This window comes from Anolis carolinensis, chromosome 5 (genome assembly GCF_035594765.1).
Source record: "Anolis carolinensis isolate JA03-04 chromosome 5, rAnoCar3.1.pri, whole genome shotgun sequence".
Lineage (NCBI taxonomy): Eukaryota > Metazoa > Chordata > Lepidosauria > Squamata > Dactyloidae > Anolis > Anolis carolinensis.
This window is the reverse complement of record NC_085845.1, coordinates 194,048,535-194,069,879: the sequence shown is the minus strand read 5'-3', so window position 1 is coordinate 194,069,879 and position 21,345 is coordinate 194,048,535. Positions and strand designations below refer to the sequence as shown.

Genomic DNA, 21,345 nt, shown 5'->3' with positions numbered 1-21,345 from the left:
GGAGGGTCTGGCTAGAAGAGTAGAGTAGTAGAGTTGTAGTAGAGAATGAGTCAGACAGATGCACCCGGGAACCACGATCTATCCCAGTTATGCCACCTCATGGGTAGATCGTTTAGCCTCGTCCTCTCTCAGCTCGTAACAGTGAATGAGAAATTAGATCATCTCCTCAAAGGAATTTTGTTACTGGTAAACACCACTAGACTACAGGATGTTCCTGGGGAGGATAATAATAATACTGGTTATGATCTAAAGGAGGCCAGTTGTCCTTCAGATTTGGTGGGAGAGGTAGAACTTGGGCTCCAAAAGGGTAGTAAGGAGCTAAGATTAGAAAATGATGAGGTTGAGGGAGGGGATGATTTGTTTGTTAATCAAACTGTTCAAAGGAGGGAAGGTATGGATCTAGATTTGGCAGTGGTGAAGCCGATAACTAATTCTCCGTTGGAGGGGGATTTCTCTCCTCCATACGCAGAGGATTGCTATGAACATCTTGTACAGACGAAACAGCTGGCTTTTCTAATTGAAGACTCTATATTGAACAGGGGTAGATGGACCTCGGAAAGAGTGATCCAGAGGTCCTTGGGTCAAATTCTTTCAAGGAGCCTGACGACAGTCAAGCTAAAGATGATCACTTGGCTCCATAAGGGCTATCAATCATATGATCGCTCTTTACGCCTTATCTTCACTTTTGAGGATAAGTCTATAACAGAGGAATTATGGGCCCTTAGGTTCCGGCTGCTCTCATGGGGCATTACCATTAGAAGAGTATTTGTGGACCCCGTGATTCGCCCTTTGGTGGCCAACCTATCTTTACACACTCAACCATCTGTTAGGCCCAGAGATAATAGGATGTGTAGTCCTCAGCATAGGCTCCCCCCTTTAGAAAAGTCTCAATTAGAGACTCTGGCCCAATCATTTTCCGTACCAGACCAGCAACTTTCACCCTCTTCAACCTCACTACGTTTTTCCAATAGGCCCCATTTATCCCCTTCTTTTGAAGTAAAGTTAGATGGTGTGTCTAGTAACCTTTTGGATCCAGGGAGCTGACTAGATTCTCTTAAGGATGCTCCAATTGATCCAGACTCCTTGGGGGGTGGGGAACAGGCGGGGGGTGGCTCCATCGAGGTCGTGTGGGGGAGGAGGAGGAATTGCCGTCAACGAATTTCCAGGGAGAAGCGCAACAGGGTTTTTGCGACCCTGGAGAAGGATAGGTGTGGTAGCCTCCATGGTAGCCCCTCCCGGCTGAAGGTCCTGCTGTTTAATGCCAGATCCGTCAAAGGTAAATCATCTATTATCCAGGATCTAATCATGGATGAACATGCGGATCTGGCCTGTATCACCGAAACCTGGTTGGATGATCTGGGTGGGGTTAGTCTTACCCAGCTTTGTCCTCCAGGTTTCGGGGTGCATCAGCAGGCCAGGCCAGGAGGGCGGGGAGGTGGGGTTGCGGTGGTCTTTCGGCAGTCCATTGCCTTGGTCAGATGCGCCGTTCCGCAATCTGCTGGGTTTGAGTGTCTCCACTTGAAGGTGGGTACCCGGGACAGTTTGGGGATTCTGCTGGTGTACCGTCCACCCCGCGACACAGCAGTCTCCCTGCCTGAGCTAGCAGAGGTGGTTTCTAGTGTGGTGTTGGGTTCCCAGCGCCTGTTGGTGCTGGGTGACTTCAACATTCACGCTGAGACCACCTTGACAGGTGCAGCTCAGGAATTCATGGCCGCCATGGCGACCATGGGTCTGTCCCAAATAATATTGGGTCCCACTCATCAAGCTGGACATACACTCGACCTGGTTTTTGTTGCGGGCGACGGTTTGGTCGGAGTGGAAGAGCAAATTATTCTTCCATTGTCATGGTCCGACCACTATCTGATCAGTTTAAGACTAACCGTCTCTTCCAACCTCCGCAGGGGTGGTGGACCAATTAAGATGGTCCGCCCCAGGAGACTTATGGATCCTGAGAGATTCCTGAGGTCTCTTGGGGATCTGTCTACCATGGAAGCTGACGATCCTGTCGATGCCCTGGTCACTCGTTATAATGGCGAGTTGTCCAGGGCAATAGACACGATCGCTCCTGAGCGTCCCCTCTCGCTGCGTGGAGTTGCCCCAGCTCCCTGGTTTACTGGGGAGCTGGCGGAGATGAAACGTGCGAGAAGGAGACTAGAGTGCCGCTGGCGGACAACTCGTGACGTATCTGACCGAGCACGGTCTAGAGCCGCTTTTAGGGCCTATTCCGCGGCGTTGCGGGCAGCCAGGAAAGTTTTCTCGACTGCCCGCATCGCGTCTGCAACAAATAGATCTTCAGAGTTGTTTCGAGTTGTTGGGGAGCTCCTCCACCCTCCTCAGGTCGGGGGAGCACCCGACATCTCGTCAACTCGGTGTAGCGAGTTCGCTCACCATTTTGCAGACAAAGTCGCTCAGATTCGTTCCGACTTAGACGCCGGCCTTGATGCATTGCCAGGTGAGGTAACCGAGGCATCTGTCTGTTCGATCTTGTGGGATTCGTTTCAGCTTGTGCAGCCTGATGATGTGGACAAGATTCTTGGAGCGGTGAGGGCAACCACCTGTGCCCTTGACCCTTGCCCATCTTGGCTCTTAAAACAAGCCAGTGGAGGGCTAGTTGATTGGTTTGTGAGAATAATCAATGCCTCTTTGGAGCAGGGCATATTTCCATCTGGCCTAAAACAAGCTGTGGTGAGGCCTGTTTTGAAGAAAGCCTCCTTGGATCCGGCTAACCTCAGTAACTACAGACCAATCTCTAACCTTCCATTCTTGGGCAAGGTCTTGGAGCGGGTGGTTGCTTCCCAGCTCCAGGGATTCTTGGAAGATACGGATTTTCTGGACCAATTGCAGTCTGGTTTCAGACCTGGCTACAGTACCGAGACGGCTTTGGTCGCCTTGGTGGATGACCTCCGCAGAGAGCTGGACAGGGGGAGTGTGACCCTGCTGGTTCTCTTGGACATCTCAGCGGCTTTCGATACCATCGACCATGGTATCCTTCTGGGACGTCTCTCTGGGATGGGCCTTGGGGGTGCTGTTTTGCAGTGGCTCCAGTCCTTCCTGGAGGGTCGTTCCCAGATGGTGAAGCTGGGGGACACCTGCTCGGACCCCTGGCCATTGACCTGTGGGGTCCCGCAAGGTTCCATTTTGTCCCCCATGCTTTTTAATATCTACATGAAACCGCTGGGTGAGGTCATCCGGAGTTTTGGAGTGCGGTGCCATCTCTACGCGGATGACACCCAACTCTACTACTCCTTTCCACCTAATTCCAAGGAAGCCCCTCGGATACTGGACCAGTGTCTTGCCGCTGTATTGGCCTGGATGAGGGCGAACAAGCTGAAGCTCAATCCTGACAAGACAGAGGTCCTCCAGGTCAGTCGTACGTCTGATCGGGGTATTGGGTGGCAACCTGTGCTTGACGGGGTCGCACTCCCCCTGAAGGCGCAGGTGCGCAGCTTGGGGGTCCTCCTGGACTCTGCGCTGACACTTGAGGCCCAGGTGTCGGCCGTGGCTGGGAGGGCCTTTGCACAACTAAAACTTGTGCGCCAGCTGCGACCATACCTCGAGAAGTCAGATCTGACCATGGTGGTCCATGCCTTAGTTACCTCTAGACTGGATTACTGCAATGCGCTCTACGTGGGGCTGCCTTTGAAGACGGCTCGGAAACTACAACTAGTACAACGATCGGCAGCCAGGTTTCTAACTGGGGCAGATTACAGGGCGCGCTCAACGCCGCTGTTTAAAGAGCTCCACTGGCTGCCATTTATTTTCCGAGCCCAATTCAAGGTGCAGGTTATCACCTACAAAGCCCTAAACGGTTTGGGACCCACCTACCTTCGAGACCGCATTTCCCCCTATGAACCCGCACGACCTCTTCGCTCGTCGGGGGAGGCCCTCCTCTCGCTTCCACCAACTTCGCAGTTGCGGTTGGTGGGGACGAGGGAGAGGGCCTTCTCCGCCGTGGCCCCCCGGCTGTGGAACTCGCTCCCCAGGGAGATTAGGCAGGCCCCTACCCTACTTTCTTTCAGGAAGAGCCTGAAAACTTGGCTATTCCAGAAGGCCTTCGTTGACTGATCCTTGTGGGATCATGTTATTTACCTATTAAGCAGTAGACCCTCTGGATTGTTTTTAGGATTCATTCAGCACTTTAAGTATTACACCTGCTGTATAATTATCCCTCCCTGATAACTTGATATTGCTTTGCACCTTGGCCTGGATCTTTTGACCCAAATCGGGATTTTAATATTATTGTCTATATTGACTTTTATGACTGTTTTTAATCATGTTGAAGTTTTACTGCTCAGTTTAATGTTTTATCTGATTTGTGCTGTCGTGTCTGGGCATGGCCCCATGTAAGCCGCCCCGAGTCCCTCCGGGGAGATGGGGCGGGATATAAGAATAAAATTATTATTATTATTATTATTATAAATCCTTAAGTTCACTTGTGAAAATTGTTGACCATTGTATATAATGGACTTGAGCACCCCCCAAATTTTGGTGTTTAGGGAAGGCATTGGAACCAAATCCCATCAGTAGTATGCACACATTTTTTAGAACATAGGTCAACCATTTGTTGAGGGAAAGAGAGCAGTGTGGAGGAAAGATTGGGTCATTTTGGGATTAAGCAAACGGCAACTCTGTTACTAACAGTGGACCTTTTGCTACTCGACTAGTTATAAAGATGCCATAAACAAGTACCGGTAGTAGTTTAAAATGAAATTATTTTCAAACACTTTGCAAATAAAAGTTCAAAATATTAAAATTTCTCAAAACTTAAAAAGATGAGAACTTTAATACCACTCCTTAAACTGGAAAGTCCAGGATTCCATAAGATATTTCCATTGTAGTTCAAATAAAATTATAGCAGTATAACTGCCTTGTTGTGCAATGAAAGCAAAACTCTTTTTCTGGACAATGGATGGGGCCAGATTTGTCAGGAACTACTGTCTTCCAGTGGACCTTTTACTATTTGACTAGTTGTAGAGATACCAGAAGCAAATACCAGTAGTTGTTTAAAATTATATACATATACATATTTTGTGTAATTTTTTTAAAAAAAAATGAATTCTAGCATGATACCCATTGTGCCATCATAGTTCTCAGATTCCATGTTGAGAAAACTGTTCACTTTCTTCACTGCACCCATTTGCACTTCCAAGTCTGCCAGATTTCTCACCACCCAGTTCAAATAATTTGTGATCTGTAAGGCAACAAGATAATAAAGTAGTCCTTTCAGAACAGGCATGTGAGAAACAAATTGCTAGTTAGAAAAAGAAATTGTACACTATAGAGCACCAGGCACAATAATGATGCAATAGTAGCAAAACAAAGATCAAGAAGGAGAGGGGGAAGCAAGAGCAAGATAAAGAGAGGTGAAAGACAGGCAAGCAACATCGATAAACTAACCATGTATATTTAAAAATCCAATCTGCTTTTCAATCCAGATTTTTCTTTCAAGGCAATATATAATCAAACAGGACAGCATTACAAGAAAATATAAAGTGAGTTCCTTGTTGGAGGCTGAATTTGGGGAGGTTGAAGGCCGCTGCTCTATTACACAGTGAACCAAAGTCCTTGAATGCACTTTTGTCAATCTTTCTTGGGAGCGTTCAGGGCCTGGGAATTGTTAGTAGCTTTATTATTTTTATTATTATTTTTCAATTGGTTTCTGAACTCTGAAGTTGGTCCAAGTTGTTCTAAATTCCTTTGGCCTTGGCTTGAATCCACGGCTTGCAAGATTCCTCTTTTCAATATTAAGAAAGCCAGGATGGGAGCTGTGCATTTGGGATTTCTGCCACTAGTTGCAAATATGATACATTAGTTTCAAAGGGAAAAACCCATTAAAATGATGCAACTATGAGTGAAAATTATTTCAGCGTAGCTTAGAGACAATCCTAGTTGACTATGCTAATGGTTCTTCTGCTCTGCCATCATACATACCGTCAACGCATAAAGCAAACCCAGGCCCACAAGGCCAGCAGTGTCTGTTTGAGAAATGGAAGCCACGGCTGCTGTGAGGACGATGATAGCACCCAAATAATCCTGAAAAGTAAAGAAAATGAGATGCTAATAGTTGACATTGGATCTAATACATCAACTTCAATTCAACTACAACTTATCTCAGTAGTGTAGTACAGTACAGTTACCCTTCCTCTGTGTGCATTCTTGCTGTATCCATTTTTCATTTAGGGGAAATTGAGATAGAAACTAAGACTCCTCTAGGTTCTTAGGGAAGTGCATCATACTTCTGAGACATAAGACATTTCAGGGGTACAGCATTCCTCTGGAAAGAAGTCATTGGACATCTACACTGTAGAATTAATGCAGTTTGACACCAACTTAGCTGCCACTCAAGGCTACATTTATTACCTTAGTCTTGTATAGAGATGAGCAACTGCATGGTGCAAATTTTCTTCCATGAACACCCATGTTCCAAACTCCACCAAAATTTCATAATGGTGTCTGGAAGTAGCATTGCATGACATTCTGTCACAAATTTGAAAGAGTCTCTGGTGGTGCAATAGGTTAAACACTTGTGCCAGCAGTACTTCTGACCAACAGGTCGATGGTTCGAATCTGGGGAGCAGGGTGAGCTCTCCTCAGTCAGCTCCAGCTGAGACATGAAAGAAGCCTCCCACAGGATAATAGAACATCAAACATCCAGGCATCCGCTGGGCAACGTCCTTGCAGATGGCCAATTCTCTCACATCAGAAATGACTTGCAGTTTCTCAAGTCACTACTGACACGAAAAGAGGACCAATCTGAGAGGGACTCCAATGGAAATAGAAGTATTGGAGAGCTTTCTGTACAGTTTTCATGCAAAAATGCTCCAAATTAATTCTAATGGGGTGTTAGGGAGTTTGGAGAACTGTACTGGAGTCATAAAAATGGGAGCTAGGGACAGACATAGTCACAATGTGCAGTTTTATACTACTCTTGTGACAGGACAAAACCGGTCCTCTGACAGCAAAAGAAATGACAGTACATAGAGTACACACTCAGTCACAGATCCTGGAAATGATCCTTTTTCTTGGCAGGTTCTGGGAGATATAGTCTCCAAAAAGTACAATTTCCAAACCCTATTTAGAGATATTTTCAAAAACATTCAGTTGTCAGAATCACTTGTAAAATAAGTAGTCCTTTTATGGAAAGTACACCATGAGAATTATCAGCTTTTAAGGACAGGATTCTGGGTTGTGGATAGCCCATAGGGATTCTGCTGAATGCGACCTTGACTCACTGAAGCAAATAATTCCTGTTTTCCAACAGCATAGGAATTGAGAAGTCCATGTCCTCTAATTTGGCAGAATGTTATCAGTTTGCTTTAGAGTGATTTTGCAACCCCTCAAACTACAGACAAAACAATACTGAAGTTCAACCATTGGGGGGGAAATCATTAGGTACAATTTTTTTAAAAGTTCAAGGGGACTAAGCTTTCTTTGGTATTGTAAGCATTGAACGCCTGGGGTCAAAAGAAATACACATCCTTTCCTCCAGATACATGGAAGGGATGAAGATGAGGAGGAGGATCAGCATCTACTTAGATTTGCTACTGATCTATAGAAAAAAATTAAGAGAATTTGGGGTGATCAGAACATTGAAGGATTACTTCTTGGACTACAGCTATCATCATTTCTAGATGGGTTCACTGTGGGAGGTAGTCCAAAATAATTTTCCTGTGCTTTCGGAATGATGATGCTTTCTGTCCAATTGTGAGAGAATTTTAAAGCGCTTCTGCTGAAGTTTAGCTTTAATTGTAATCTCTATACACACATTTAGCATTTTGTCCTTCTAGAACATCTAGCAGAACTTTGCATGCATCATGACATCAGACCCGCATTTCACTTTTCCTGGTCTACATTGATGGTTATCACTAGTAGGTTGTGGAGGAAGCAGAAAAGCAAAGAAGATAGTGACATCATGACATAGGAATCCAAATGATGGGATACCAAGTACAGGAACTATATGGTTGGCTATATAGACATTGCTTACGACAAGCATTTTCAACCATTGGAGGGACTTACGGAAACTTCATTCCAACAACATCTGGAAGGCTTTACTTTGCCTACATTTACTTCCTCTACAGGTTCTCTCACCTCTATTTTTCAGGTTTCAGGCAACTTTGGTTCTGCCCTCTTATGTTTTTAACAATGTTTGTAGGTGCAGTGTGCACCCTAAAACAAACATATCACAAGGTTTTCTGGGGCTCAGAATGTGAGGTTTATCCAAGACCACATAGTGGGTTTCCATGGCTGGGGAGGGAATGAAGCCCTGGTGTTCAGGGACACAGTCCAACACTTAAACCACACCATACTGGCTCTCTTTTAGCAATTTCCACAGTGTTTAATATTTGTAGTTGATGCTGTTCATCATTTAATATATCCTGCTGTTTTCATATTGCATTTTACTGTTTCCTACCTTAATGTTTCTTCATGGTGAAAAAGCAGAATTTACTCTCAGAAGTGACTCAATGCCTACATGCATTAATGCATGCAATACATACATATAGGAATGAAATTCAACCCATTCGAAACTCCTGGATGAACACTTTTCTCTGTAGCTGTTTCTGTTTTGTGTTCCTTTGTCCCAGTCACCTCCTGCTCCAAATATCTACAAGCACCTGATGTTAATTCAGAGTGAGCCAGGCACTGGCAACTGAACACACTGGAGGTGGTATTACTGTAATTTCTCCCCTGGGCCAAGAGCAAATCTAACAAATTGCTCCTTGGAACTTTTTAGTACTGGATATTATAGCTCATGAATTGAATGTTTGGAGTTCTGGGTTCAGCCTCTGCCAACTCCACTTAAAATATCTCAGTAACGTTATAACACAATTGCTGAGGGTAGCAGGAAAGTGACAACCTTTGCCTGAAACTGGGGGGGGGGGAGTCAGTTGAATGTTAAATGGACCATGAGACAGCTCCTTCTTGACTCAACATCTAATTCCATGAAGTTTCTTCACTGGAATTCCCAATGTAATTGGCTTTGGAATAATAAATAGAACAATTTGGAAATCCCAAATGTAAATCTACATGCAGTCTCTCTGACCAATTTAAACTGCAACTGCAGCTTTGATTTTCCTATGCCTTAGAAATCATATTAAAATCCAGCACTCTACAACACATGTAAGTGGGAATACCAGTGTTACTGGCACTGGGCGAGAGAGGAGGACACAAAGGAGGAATCATCACCTTCTTTCTCCTCTCCCTTCTTCAATTGTTTTGTTTCTTTGGCCAGCATCACTACTTACAACAAGTGAGGATCACCAGTATTTTCCCCTCTTTGGTCAGGAACCAAGCTGAGGGCATGGCAGGGACAGTAAGTACTATTCCCTTTCCCCAGCTGCCCAGTATGGCCAGAAAAGATGAAAGATATATATTGTTATCACTCCTCTAGAATTACACAGTCACAGCAGCTTGATAAGTTTAATTTCCATGGCCTCCATCCTATGGGGAATATGTTCTCTGATGGACTACATTTGCCTGAAAACATAAATATTAACAAATGCCATTAAATTTCCTGACATCCAGTCCCAACATACCATAGAGTCATCTAGCTGCCTCATCACACTAGAGCATGACTCCACTTTAAATCCAGTTTCTGCCTCTGCAGAATTCTGGGGTTTGTAGTTTGGTGAGGTCCAGGACCTGTCTGACTGAGCTGTTTAAAGTCCCCTCCTTAAAGTGGATTTAAAGTGGATCCACGCTGTAGTGTGATGAGGTCCTTAGAGAACTTAAATGCCTCACCAAATGACTCATTGCATGGTTCTATAGGATAAAGTCATACCAAGTCAAAAGAGGCATCAAACGTCTTCAGCTGCATCATATAGACATACACTCTCTGTATCTGACCAAATTGGGGAAAGGTATTGTTCAATCTAGATTAGCATCTCTTCCAGACGGCAGTCACCACAGTAACAATAACCGAAGAAGCTTCTTGGCTTCAACAAGGAAAATAAATCTTAAGAGAAACAACCCTGAGCTATTTTTAAGTATTGCTGTATATGAAACTGCTGTGCTTCACTGCCAGATGCGTCCTAGCGATACTTCTTGGGCCAACATCTTGCACCAAGCACAGTCATTGTCAGCTTCTAAAGTTTCAAAACTATGGCAGCAACTAAGTCGTACGTACCGTTCTGACCTCCAGCCATCTGTTGGCAGCAGATAGAAACAAGTATGCAATGTTATTGGTGTCCGTCAGTTCCAGCATACGCTGTTTAAATCTGGGTTCGTCCCTGCAAAGGACGAAACAATTCTAACATTAACGGCAGTGTGACTCATGATTCTGAAGCAACAGTGTGCAGAATAAATTTCAAAATTTTAGGACATGAAATCTTAGCATTTCAGACCATTGCATGAATTGAAACTTGAGTAGATGTGTGTTAAGAGCATGAACCCTGCCATATTTAGTCTCCATTTGTTGTATGTAGTTGCTTATATTGGCGATTTATTATGCACACTGAAGGATGGGTGTTATACTTTAACCGTGTTGGTATTTGCTTGCATATTGGGGCTACTGTGAAATGCCTCTTCCTCTTGTTAGCAAAGAAATTTTTGTCTTTGCCTGGTAGACTCATGGACTGCAGCTGCTGAGGGAGGTAGTAATCACCAAATAGCTTTGAGGTGATTCTCATGTCAGACTTGATATTAGGAGATATATGAAATGTTTTGGTTAATGAACCAACGAGGGAAACCTTGATGCAAGGAGGGCTGGCATTGCTTATTGATAAATTAGGTATATCTGAATTGCTTTAACTATAAATGTTTTGTGCAGTTATTCACCAAAGTTGTACTGGGATCTGTTTGTATTTTATTTCGTTCTATTGCAATTACTAGGGCTTGGCCCCATGTTAGCCACCCCGAGTCCCTTCGGGGAGATGGAGACGGTATAAAAATAAAGTTGTTGTTGTTGTTATCATCATTATTCTATTTTATTAAACAAACTTTTAGACTTTGAGAGCTTTTGTTTCATCAACTATTGGTCCCAATTTGTCAAGTGCGTTTAAAAATCCAGGAATAGAAGAAAGGATGGACAACTTTCTTTATAAACTGATCTCAATAATGAAAAAATTATTCTCGGGTATGCTGAGGTCTGTGAGGGTTCCTCATACAACACAAAAACTTATTCTGCTCTCCTGATTCTGTTTTTATAGCAGATATAGTGTGGCACTTTGGAGAAATCTTGAAAGTTCAGACTAAAATCTAGAGTGGATTCATAACCCCACTGGCATGGAAGTCACTCTCACTACTCGTCTAATAATGTAAGTAAGTTCAGTGGGACTTACCTTGCAAATAAACAGATTTGCAATTCCAGACATATAAAGAAATACTGAGAAGTAAGATAGAGGAATGACTCAACTTTTTTGTTGAGCGCAAAATGAGCTCAGGCTTGCCAGGGACATAAAAAACAACAAAAAAAGGCTTTTTTGCTTACGTTGGTAGAAAAAGGAAGAAAAAGGAGGTGATAGGGCCTCTGCAACGAGAAGATGGGGTGATGGCGACAGGGGACAGGGAAAAGGCAGAACTGCTCAATGCCTTCTTTGCCTCGGTCTTCTCACAAAAAGAAAGCCATCTTCAACCTCAGCGACATGGAATGGACGAAAGATTGGGGGAAATCCAACCCCAAATAGGGAAACAAGTTGTCCAGGAACACCTGGCCTCTCTAAATGAATTCAAGTCCCCAGGGCCAGATCAGCTACATCCAAGAGTATTGAAGGAATTAACGGAAGTTATTTCAGAACCACTAGCAATTATTTTCGAGAGTTCTTGGAGAACGGGAGAAGTCCCAGCAGATTGGAGGAGGGCGAATGTGGTCCCTATCTTCAAGAAGGGAAAAAAGAACGACCCAAACAATTACCGTCCGGTCAGCCTCACATCGATACCAGGCAAGATTCTGGAAAAGATCATCAAGGAAGTGGTTTGCGAACACTTAGAAACAAATGCGGTCATAGCTAATAGTCAACACGGATTTATCAAAAACAAGTCATGCCAGACTAATCTGATCTCTTTTTTCGAAAGAGTTACGAGTTGGGTCGATACAGGGAATGCTGTGGATGTAGCATACCTGGATTTCAGTAAGGCCTTCGACAAAGTCCCCCACGACCTTCTGGCAAACAAACTAGTAAAATGTGGGCTAGACAAAACTACGGTTAGGTGGATCTGTAATTGGCTAAGCGAACGAACCCAAAGGGTGCTCACCAATGCGTCGTCTTCATCATGGAAAGAAGTGACAAGTGGAGTGCCGCAGGGTTCCGTCCTGGGCCCGGTTCTGTTCAACATCTTTATTAACGACTTAGATGAAGGGTTAGAAGGCACGATCATCAAGTTTGCAGACGACACAAAACTGGGAGGGATAGCCAACACTCCAGAAGACAGGAGCAGAATTCAAAACGATCTTGACAGACTAGAGAGATGGGCCAAAACTAACAAAATGAAGTTCAACAGGGACAAATGCAAGATACTTCACTTCGGCAGAAAAAATGGAATGCAAAGATACAGAATGGGGGACGCCTGGCTTGACAGCAGTGTGTGCGAAAAAGACCTTGGAGTCGTCGTGGACAACAAGTTAAACATGAGCCAACAATGTGATGCGGCAGCTAAAAAAGCCAACGGGATTCTGGCCTGCATCAATAGGGGTATAGCGTCTAGATCCAGGGAAGTCATGCTCCCCCTCTATTCTGCCTTGGTCAGACCACACCTGGAATACTGTGTCCAATTTTGGGCACCGCAGTTGAAGGGAGATGTTGACAAGCTGGAAAGCGTCCAGAGGAGGGCAACTAAAATGATTAAGGGTCTGGAGAACAAGCCCTATGAGGAGCGGCTTAAAGAGCTTGGCATGTTTAGCCTGCAGAAGAGAAGGCTGAGAGGAGACATGATAGCCATGTACAAATACGTGAAGGGAAGTCATAGGGAGGAGGGAGCAAGCTTGTTTTCTGCTGCCCTGCAAACTAGGACACGGAACAATGGCTTCAAACTACAGGAAAGGAGATTCCACCTGAACATCAGGAAGAACTTCCTCACTGTGAGGGCTGTTCGACAGTGGAACTCTCTCCCCCGGGCTGTGGTGGAGGCTCCTTCCTTGGAGGCTTTTAAGCAGAGGCTGGATGGCCATCTGTCAGGGGTGCTTTGAATGCGATTTCCTGCTTCTTGGCAGGGGGTTGGACTGGATGGCCCATGAGGTCTCTTCCAACTCTACTATTCTCTGATTCTATGATTCTATGAACTGCCCTAAAATCACCAGATACCACCTCATCTTGGAAGCTAAGTGGAGCAAGCCTTGACTTGAACTTGGGTGGAAGACTGCCAATGTACAGCTGACGTTGTAAGCTCTATTTTAGAGGAAGGAACTGGCAAAACCACCTCTGAATGTTCCTAGCTCTAAAAACCATATGAAAAAATATTCATGGGGTCACCATAAATTGCCAGGCAGCTTGAAGGCAACACGCAGGGACAAAGTGTTTCATTGCATTTGGATTTCATTGCTATGAGTTCCATCATGCCACAATTTGGACAGGTCATATTTGGCCTTTTCTAAAAGCAACCTACCTTGTGAAATGGATTCTAGATTTGCAAAAAAACAACATTCAGCCAAACAAAACCGCAAACACTGTATTTCTGCAAAGTATAATAAACCACCAAAGAGGGACTCATCCCCTTCTTCCAGTCCAGAAGCATCCATCTGACATTTATACAACACAACCGGGCCTTCTGCCAGTATTTACAGTTTTCTAAACAATGCTGTAGCAGAAAGCCCTGCAGTTCAAACTGAAGCAAGATGGGTTGTCATGTTTCTAATGGGGAAATGTATGCACAATGATGAAATTTCTCTGAGCTGGCTTTCTGGAGGGAGGGAGACTTGATCATAATGTAAAAGCCTGGCTAGTGTCAAACGCTGATCAGCCAGCATGAAGAGCAGAAAAGAACATTAAAAAGCAGTATCACGACTTAGGATATTTTGGCTGAATCATGAAAGGCTTCCTGTATTATGTAGCAATGCTGTTTTGTGTTGGAGAGCCAGGGTTTGAAATGGTACAGATAGAAAGTATAGATCAGGATGGATTGGTCCCAACCCACGCAAAGCGTGACATTTTGGAATATTATAATATCAGTACCCATCACACACTGACAATGCGCTCAGATGCAATAGGACAGGAAGGTAGTCCACAACCAGCAACTTTTCACAGATAAAAATAGTGGTACGTGTGGTTAAGAAGGCAAGAATGATTCATGAGGAAGAATGCCCAAGCTAGGAAGGGCAATAGCAGTTTGCTTTTGTCTGAGGCAAGATTTCACATTCTCCGTTCCTCCCGCCACAGCTGAATTAACAAAAAGTGAATTACTTTTTTGCAGCCATTGAAGTTAGCTGAGGACAAAAGGGGGAAGTGGGAGAAGGAGAGAGAAACTGGGACATTTTAAAGGCCGCGGAGAGATTGAAGTGCATGGCGATTATTCAGGACTGCTCCTGCCAAATCAGGAAAGTTGAAGCTGAGCACAAGACTGAAGAGCCTTTGCAACCCCAGATATTGCTCAACCACACTCCAAACATCACTCTAGCCTGTGGCCAATGGGAGTCATATTCCAGAAACACATGGAGATCCAAAGATTTCCGATCTTTATTGCATGGCATTTCGTCCAGACCCAAACTAAAAGACTGCCTTCCTCTGAGCAAACCTATCTGCTCAGTTAAAATTCATATCATCAAGTTTTTGCTTCAAATTTCCCTGGAGAGATCAGAAGAGTGGGGCATGGTGAACCCAACGATCCCTCACCACTGACCACATTAACATTAGGTGTGCTTGGAGTTATCTAACACATCTGGATGGTCACATATTTCAGCCCTGACATAATGGGTGGTCATATCAACACACTTGTTGGAGAGCAGAAACAGTGTGCAAATGCCATAATGTGCCTTGCATACATTTCCAAACTTCCACTAACCTAGGGAAGAGGTGGAACATAGCAAAGGAGTCAATGGCCCCCATAGGCCACACTGTTGAATTTTGATGTGGTAGAAGTGGCATTACATCTCTTCTAGCTGCCATTTTGACTAGTTTGGGGCTGTTCTTTAAATTATTTTCAATTTTTTTTGGTGGAGAATGGTGGGGAAAGTTATTTTGTAGAACTTTGGGGACAAGTTTCTTTTTTTGGGGGGGGGGGGGGAGAGATATCTGATCATTTTTTTGTAATTTTTTTAAAAGTCTGGGATTTGAGGGCAAGGGCTTTGGAGCCTCACAATATAGAATGCTAAGGGTTATACACACCTTTGGGCCACACTTTGCCCACTCCTAAGCTAGTAGGTTGCGTAAACTTGCAAAATTGAGGTTTGGTTTAAAATTCTACTTACTATCATCACTAAAAAAGCTCATCTTGGTTGATGTGAGTGAATCAGTATCTCTCAACTTTTGGCTGGCTTTTCCTGTCAGATGTAAATGCCCCAGCTGCTGTGCTTCACTTTTTATGATGCCAGGGCATTCCTTGAGATGCCACAAGATGTGCATGCAAAACATACTGTTGCCATGACATGCTGCTGCATATCAGGCAAAAAGATGTTGACATTTTACCTCAATAGCATGAGATCTTTATATCAGGGATAAAGAAAATATGCAGCTCAATAGACCTTATTATCCGGGCTGGCTATTGCTATAGTCCTACATTTTTTGGAGGACCACAAGCCCCCAAACCCTCCTTTAACAGAACTAGTGTGTTCCTCGATTCTTAGATCATTTTTCTTTAGAGGCCAGATTTCTCCCTTTCCCTTCCCTCCTCCTCTCCACAATGGAAACTCTGACACATTCAATCTGCATCTTTTCATCCCCATCCAGCTCTTCTTCTGCACATTCTTTGACTTTTTTTCTTTATCCAATTCAGATGACGAATAAAAAGGTCACTCAAATCCTACTCTAATTGGGCCTCGCTCTTTCGAGGTTAACAAGTCAAGGGAGTTCATTACTGTTTGATGGGTACATAATGAACTCTGAACGAAGGGAAACAACTACCAGACTGAGTCCGGTAAATTTTAGTTTGCTAACAAAGTCCTGGGATGGAAGAATAAAGTGCTGGCTGCTCCACAAATATATGAAACTGTATGGTACTAGGTGAGTCAGAATGGTGATGTAAAACCTTGCATCAGCAAAGAATTTACTAGCATTGGTCAAGATCTAAGGGGTTCTACAATTAATTCTGTGTGGTTCAGAAGGCTCTGAGCTTGTATTCTTGGCAATGGTAGTTCATGGTTCAAGCAAGCTGAAGGATTTCTGTTGTCAAAGGCTTTCATGGCTGGAATCACTGGGTTGCTGTGAGTTTTTTGGGTTGTATGGCCATGTTCCAGAAGCATTCTCTCCTGATGTTTCATCCACATCTATGGCAGGCATCCTCAGAGGTTGTGAGGTCTGTTGGAAACTTTGGGAACAGTTATTTTTCTATGATCTGAAACACCTCCCCACACCGCTTTCTTCCCCACAAAAATGTAGCAGCAACCGGGGCCCATACCAAAGGTTGGTAGATGCAGAATGAAACACCTGAGATTGAAACATGATGACTGCCTAACAATAGGAACTATTAGGAAAATCTGGAAAGTTTCAGAAGTCCCAATTTGCGAGTCTCTGATCCCAAAAGCTGGAAAAGAACAATTTTTCCCTTCACTTTCCCAAGTTGGAAAATTCAAAATTCTGCTAAATCTTATTTTGAATGTCAAGTACTTGGCTTTTTCTTTATGTTTTATGTAGATTGGGCAGAAAATACTACCAGTTGATTTGAATAGGACTGTATACAAACCTGAATGCTCTGATGGTAGTGAGGCCTTCCGCTGTCTCTGAAAAGTGGCACAGAAGAGGCAGTTGAGTGCTGTCATCAAGCTCTTGAAGATCCCTGCCATGGAAGGAAAGAATAATATGGTTGCACTATTCACAAAAACAAGGTTTCCATAACACAAATGAAGTTTGTTATACTTCCTTCTTTGCTTCAACACTGGCCTTCTTACTCATGCAGGTAACAGCTTCGCTCTCACAGAGCCTCCTCTCACACCAAACTTATACAGCTTCATGCAGTAGCTTTTATACATGAGGCCTTCAACTTGGGACTTCTCTCACCAAAGCTTCTCATACTAGGTCTTCTCTCACAGTGAGGCCTACCTCATACTGAGGCCAACTCACACAGTGGCCTTCTCTTACAGAGACTGACTAACACAGAGGCCTTCTAACACTCCTCAGGATAACACTAGCTTTGGTCGACTAACTCTAACAGGCTTCAGCCTACTCACTCATCTCAGGGTCATGCTAGCTTATTTAATCCTTTCAGTGCTTAACTCACATTTTTGTAATTAGAAATAGTCATTTTTTAAAATATTTCTGATAGAAAAGGCTAGAATCTTGCAAATAGGCTCAAGCAAAACCAAACTGCTGCACCTTCTCCTGTTTTATGTATTTTTCCTTATTAACAACTTGTGATATCTCAAGTACATACTGATGTTATTTGGTCACACACAATTCCAATTTTTATCTGAGAAAATGTTGGCGGTTATGCTGTCCTGTGAGTGAGAGTCCAAAAATGTAACTTTCTCCAGCTCTACCGTAATATTTATGCTGACAAATTGGTGTCAACTAACGTGAGAACAAGAATGAAATACATCAACAACCATGAACTAGGAAAACATCTGGCACAGTTTCTTTATACATAATAATTGAAGAAACCTACTTGGATGCAACTCGGAAGTATTTTTGGATGAAGTAAAAGGCTATTCCAAGGGGCACGAGAGCAGCCATGAACAGTGGAGTAGCATATGAAATCATTCCAATAGCAGACAGGCAGAGCAATGTAGAACGTGAGAGGGACTCCAGAGTTGGTGGAATGTGCTGCACCAAAGATAAGCCAGAAGTGTTACACGTGAGGCCAATGTTTCCATCTTAATAATGACATTTTTTATTTTTATATCTAGCTCCAATGCCTCTCATTACCAAAATCTGCCTAGGCTCAAGTCCCATTATACAGAATAATTTAATAAAATGGCACCCCTTTTATAAAATGGAACAACTTTGGATTTTAAAGCAATGGTTGGAATAACCTGTGGATGCAAAACTTATGGATATGGATGGCTGATTTGATTCCCATGTGATCTCCGGTCCAGGCACAGATCAGATATAGACCAGATACATGAAATGGCCTCTTTGGACAAGTCTTTTTCTAGGGCTTTTCCAGCTCCTGTGGTGGCTAAGTAGCAAACTTGTGAATAATCAGATTCATGGAAGTTAAACACACAAATGTTGAGGGCCAACTGTAATTATTATGCAACCATCCTCATAGGGATCTTGTGAGGCCCATGAGGAGTAATCTAGAAAAATGTAAATATGGTCCTCGAAAAAGATATAATCTCCCATCTCAATGTGATCTTTAAAAGCCTGGATCAAATAAATAATTCACCTGATCAATAATGTTTGTATCTGCAGAAAAGCGATTGAGAATCAGTCCCAAGGGCGTTGTATCAAAGAATCTGGGGAGAAAAGTAAAAGAGATGATGAACATAAATGCTGCTTTACCCACCTGCCTCCTAAAGATTAAAGCTAGTGGGATTCAGTGTGAAGACTGTAGTAAAAGGTAAAAGTAAAGGTTTTCCCCTGACATTAAGTCTTGTTGTGTCTGACTCTGGAGGTTGGTGCTCATCTCAATTTTTAAGCTGAACAGGAAGTGTTGTCCATAGAGTGTTACCTATTGATCTACTCACATTTGCCTATTTTCGAACTGCTAGGTTGGCAGAAATGGGGGCTAACAGCAGAAGCTCACCCCACTCCCCAGATTCAAACCACCAACTTTTCAGTCAGCAAGTTCAGCAGCTCAGGGGTTGAACCTGCTGCACAACCAGGGGATCCTACGTAGTACTGTAGTAGTAGATCTCAAACAACCTAAATATTAGATAACATGATCCCTGTATATGCATCTGACAGAAGGCACTTTAATAAAGCTATATATTTAATACTTGCTATATCTAATACCCTGAAGTCACCATGTCCTATCTGATCTTGGAAACTAAGTAGGGTCAGCTTTGGTTAATACTTGGATGGAAGACCACCAATAATAGCATATGCTATATTTCAGAGGAAGGAACTGTCATAACCACACCACTGAGTATTCCTTGCCGAAGAAAACTCTATGACACTCATGGGATCATTATGTAAACAGGGAACTTGATGGTATATATACACACATACCGAATTGGTCCAAGGATGATCTTGTTAAGAAGATCATGGTGAAGGTTCTTGGCTGCAGTGAGGCCCATCCATTCAACAGTCAAAGATGTGACAAGGCAAAGGACAATTCCCGCACCGCTGAGGATGCTGAACACAGCCATGCTGCAAGTCTGTTTAAAACAAGGGGAAGAAGCCCTATTTCCAATCCTGGGAAGTAACATCATTTTTATTTGATTATGAAATACACTCCCCTACCCCAAACGGCATGTTTACAACTACACTGTAGACCAGCTGGAGGGTCATAGTTCCAAAGAGCTTCTGTTTTTGTACTCTGTGCACTTCCTCATTCAGAATAATTGGACGTTTTAAAAGGCACTTTGGGAAAAATGTAGTTTTGTGATCTCTTTTGACCGTGCCTATGGGAATACTGCTAAAATACGAAATTATAATTATGTTTTCATTACTGTAATTGGATTCAAATGATTGTTGCTAAACAGTAGGGATGATGTAGGGAATGAAACATGAATGTCTTATATTCTTCAACTTCTTTTGTTAAAAAAATCAGTGAACCACAACTCTTTGGATCATTGTTGGACTGGGCAACAAAATGATCAACTCCTAAAGCTAAGTGACCTAATGGCAACTGGGGCCTCTTCTACACTGTCATATAAAATCCAGATTATCTGCTTTGCACTAGATTATATGGCAGTGAAGATTAATATAATCCAGTTCAAAGCAGATAATATGGATTTTATGCATTGATAATCTGCATTATATGGCATTGTAGAAGGGGTCTCGGCGAACCTGCACAGAAAGGATAGTACGTAGAGGATTACACTACAGAGAGGATTACACTACATATTTATCTAGTCTATCATTCTGTTCATCAAGGGCCATCCAGTTGCATATCAGAAAGTTGCCAGCAGAACATGAGAGCAACTGTACCTTCTCCTATATGTTTCTCAGCAACCTATATATAATGCTATGTAGTCTCTGATATGGGAGACAAAATATACTCCCAAGGGTTTATCCATTCATTTTCCTCCTTTTGGAGATATATGATATAAATAATATATGACTAAAGAAGACCTGGCCTGGAGGCATGTAGATTTTTTCCCCTGGAGAACTTGAAAAGGTTACCTTTTTAGAATATAGCTCTCAAAATCCCCTAGTCAGTAGTATTTTAAGCATTGTTGCTTATTTCATGCTAAAGGCATCCATTGTTTCAACTTTGGCTTACCTCGCTGGAACACCAAGTCTCCGTTTTATTCACTGGTGATGTCCACTTTGCCAGCCAATAATCAATAGCAACCATGACTGAGTGCTTCAGGAGTTTAGAGAAGATCATCAAGGAGAGTAAGAGAAAACCTCCTGATGAGAGATATAGCCAGCAGGTTTTCCAGGGCATCTTTGTCCTGAGTCTCATTGCTGTTGACATGTTGTCATCTTCTTCCTCTTCCTCTTCTTCCTCTGACAGGTCAAAAGTATAATGACTGATATGTCATAGGGTGCCTCTACACTGGATAAATAATGCAGTTCGATACCATTTTAACTGCCGAGGTGCAATGCTATGGAGTCATCAGAGTTGTAGTTTTACAAGGTTTCTGTAAAAAAAGTGCTGGTACCTCACAAAACTACAAATCCCAGGATTCCATAGCATTGAGCTTCAGTAGTTACGATGATGCCAAACTGCATTAATTCTACAGTGTAGATGCATCCATAGAAGCAAGTAACAGATGCCACAGGGAAAGGATCTACTCCTAGATTTAGCTGCTTGGGTAGATATAGTTATTCTGGAAATATAAGGATCAATTCATGTATGTACACTCTTTGCTTGAAGACTACAGCATGTCTATATAAATGGGTTATCACAGATATAAGACAATTCAATATTTTCCAGTGGAGTTCGCATATTTAGTTGACTTCATCATTAACATGTTATTCAAGGAACCTTATTATCGTGTTTCTTTACTTCTAAGATACCGTTGATTGTAAGGCGCACATTTATTTTAGTACCACCAGAAATAAATAAAATGCACCCACGATTCTAAGATGTTTATTTGGGGGAAAAGAGTGCATCTTAAAAGTGAAGAAATAAGTATATTTCATTGTTATCACTCTATTATTCCACTTCAACTCCCATGTAGTTAAGTCAAGACCCTCTGGCTGATAATTT

At 43.0% G+C, this 21,345-nt stretch overlaps 1 protein-coding gene across 7 annotated transcripts in view; it reads right to left on the bottom strand.

Moving 5' to 3' along the window:
- abcc9 (ATP binding cassette subfamily C member 9) overlaps positions 1 to 21,345 on the bottom strand; it is a 76,923-nt gene that overhangs the window by 15,239 nt on the left and 40,339 nt on the right. For all 7 annotated transcript variants that reach the window (XM_062983220.1, XM_062983224.1, XM_062983225.1 and 4 more), the window contains 8 exons: positions 20,410 to 20,639; positions 19,191 to 19,339; positions 18,406 to 18,475; positions 17,683 to 17,840; positions 16,765 to 16,857; positions 10,124 to 10,226; positions 5,932 to 6,033; positions 5,071 to 5,191 (listed from right to left, as the gene is read on the bottom strand). In XM_062983220.1, coding sequence (XP_062839290.1) covers positions 5,071 to 5,191; positions 5,932 to 6,033; positions 10,124 to 10,226; positions 16,765 to 16,857; positions 17,683 to 17,840; positions 18,406 to 18,475; positions 19,191 to 19,339; positions 20,410 to 20,639 — 1,026 coding nt within the window. The remainder of the gene's footprint in view (positions 1 to 5,070; positions 5,192 to 5,931; positions 6,034 to 10,123; positions 10,227 to 16,764; positions 16,858 to 17,682; positions 17,841 to 18,405; positions 18,476 to 19,190; positions 19,340 to 20,409; positions 20,640 to 21,345) is intronic.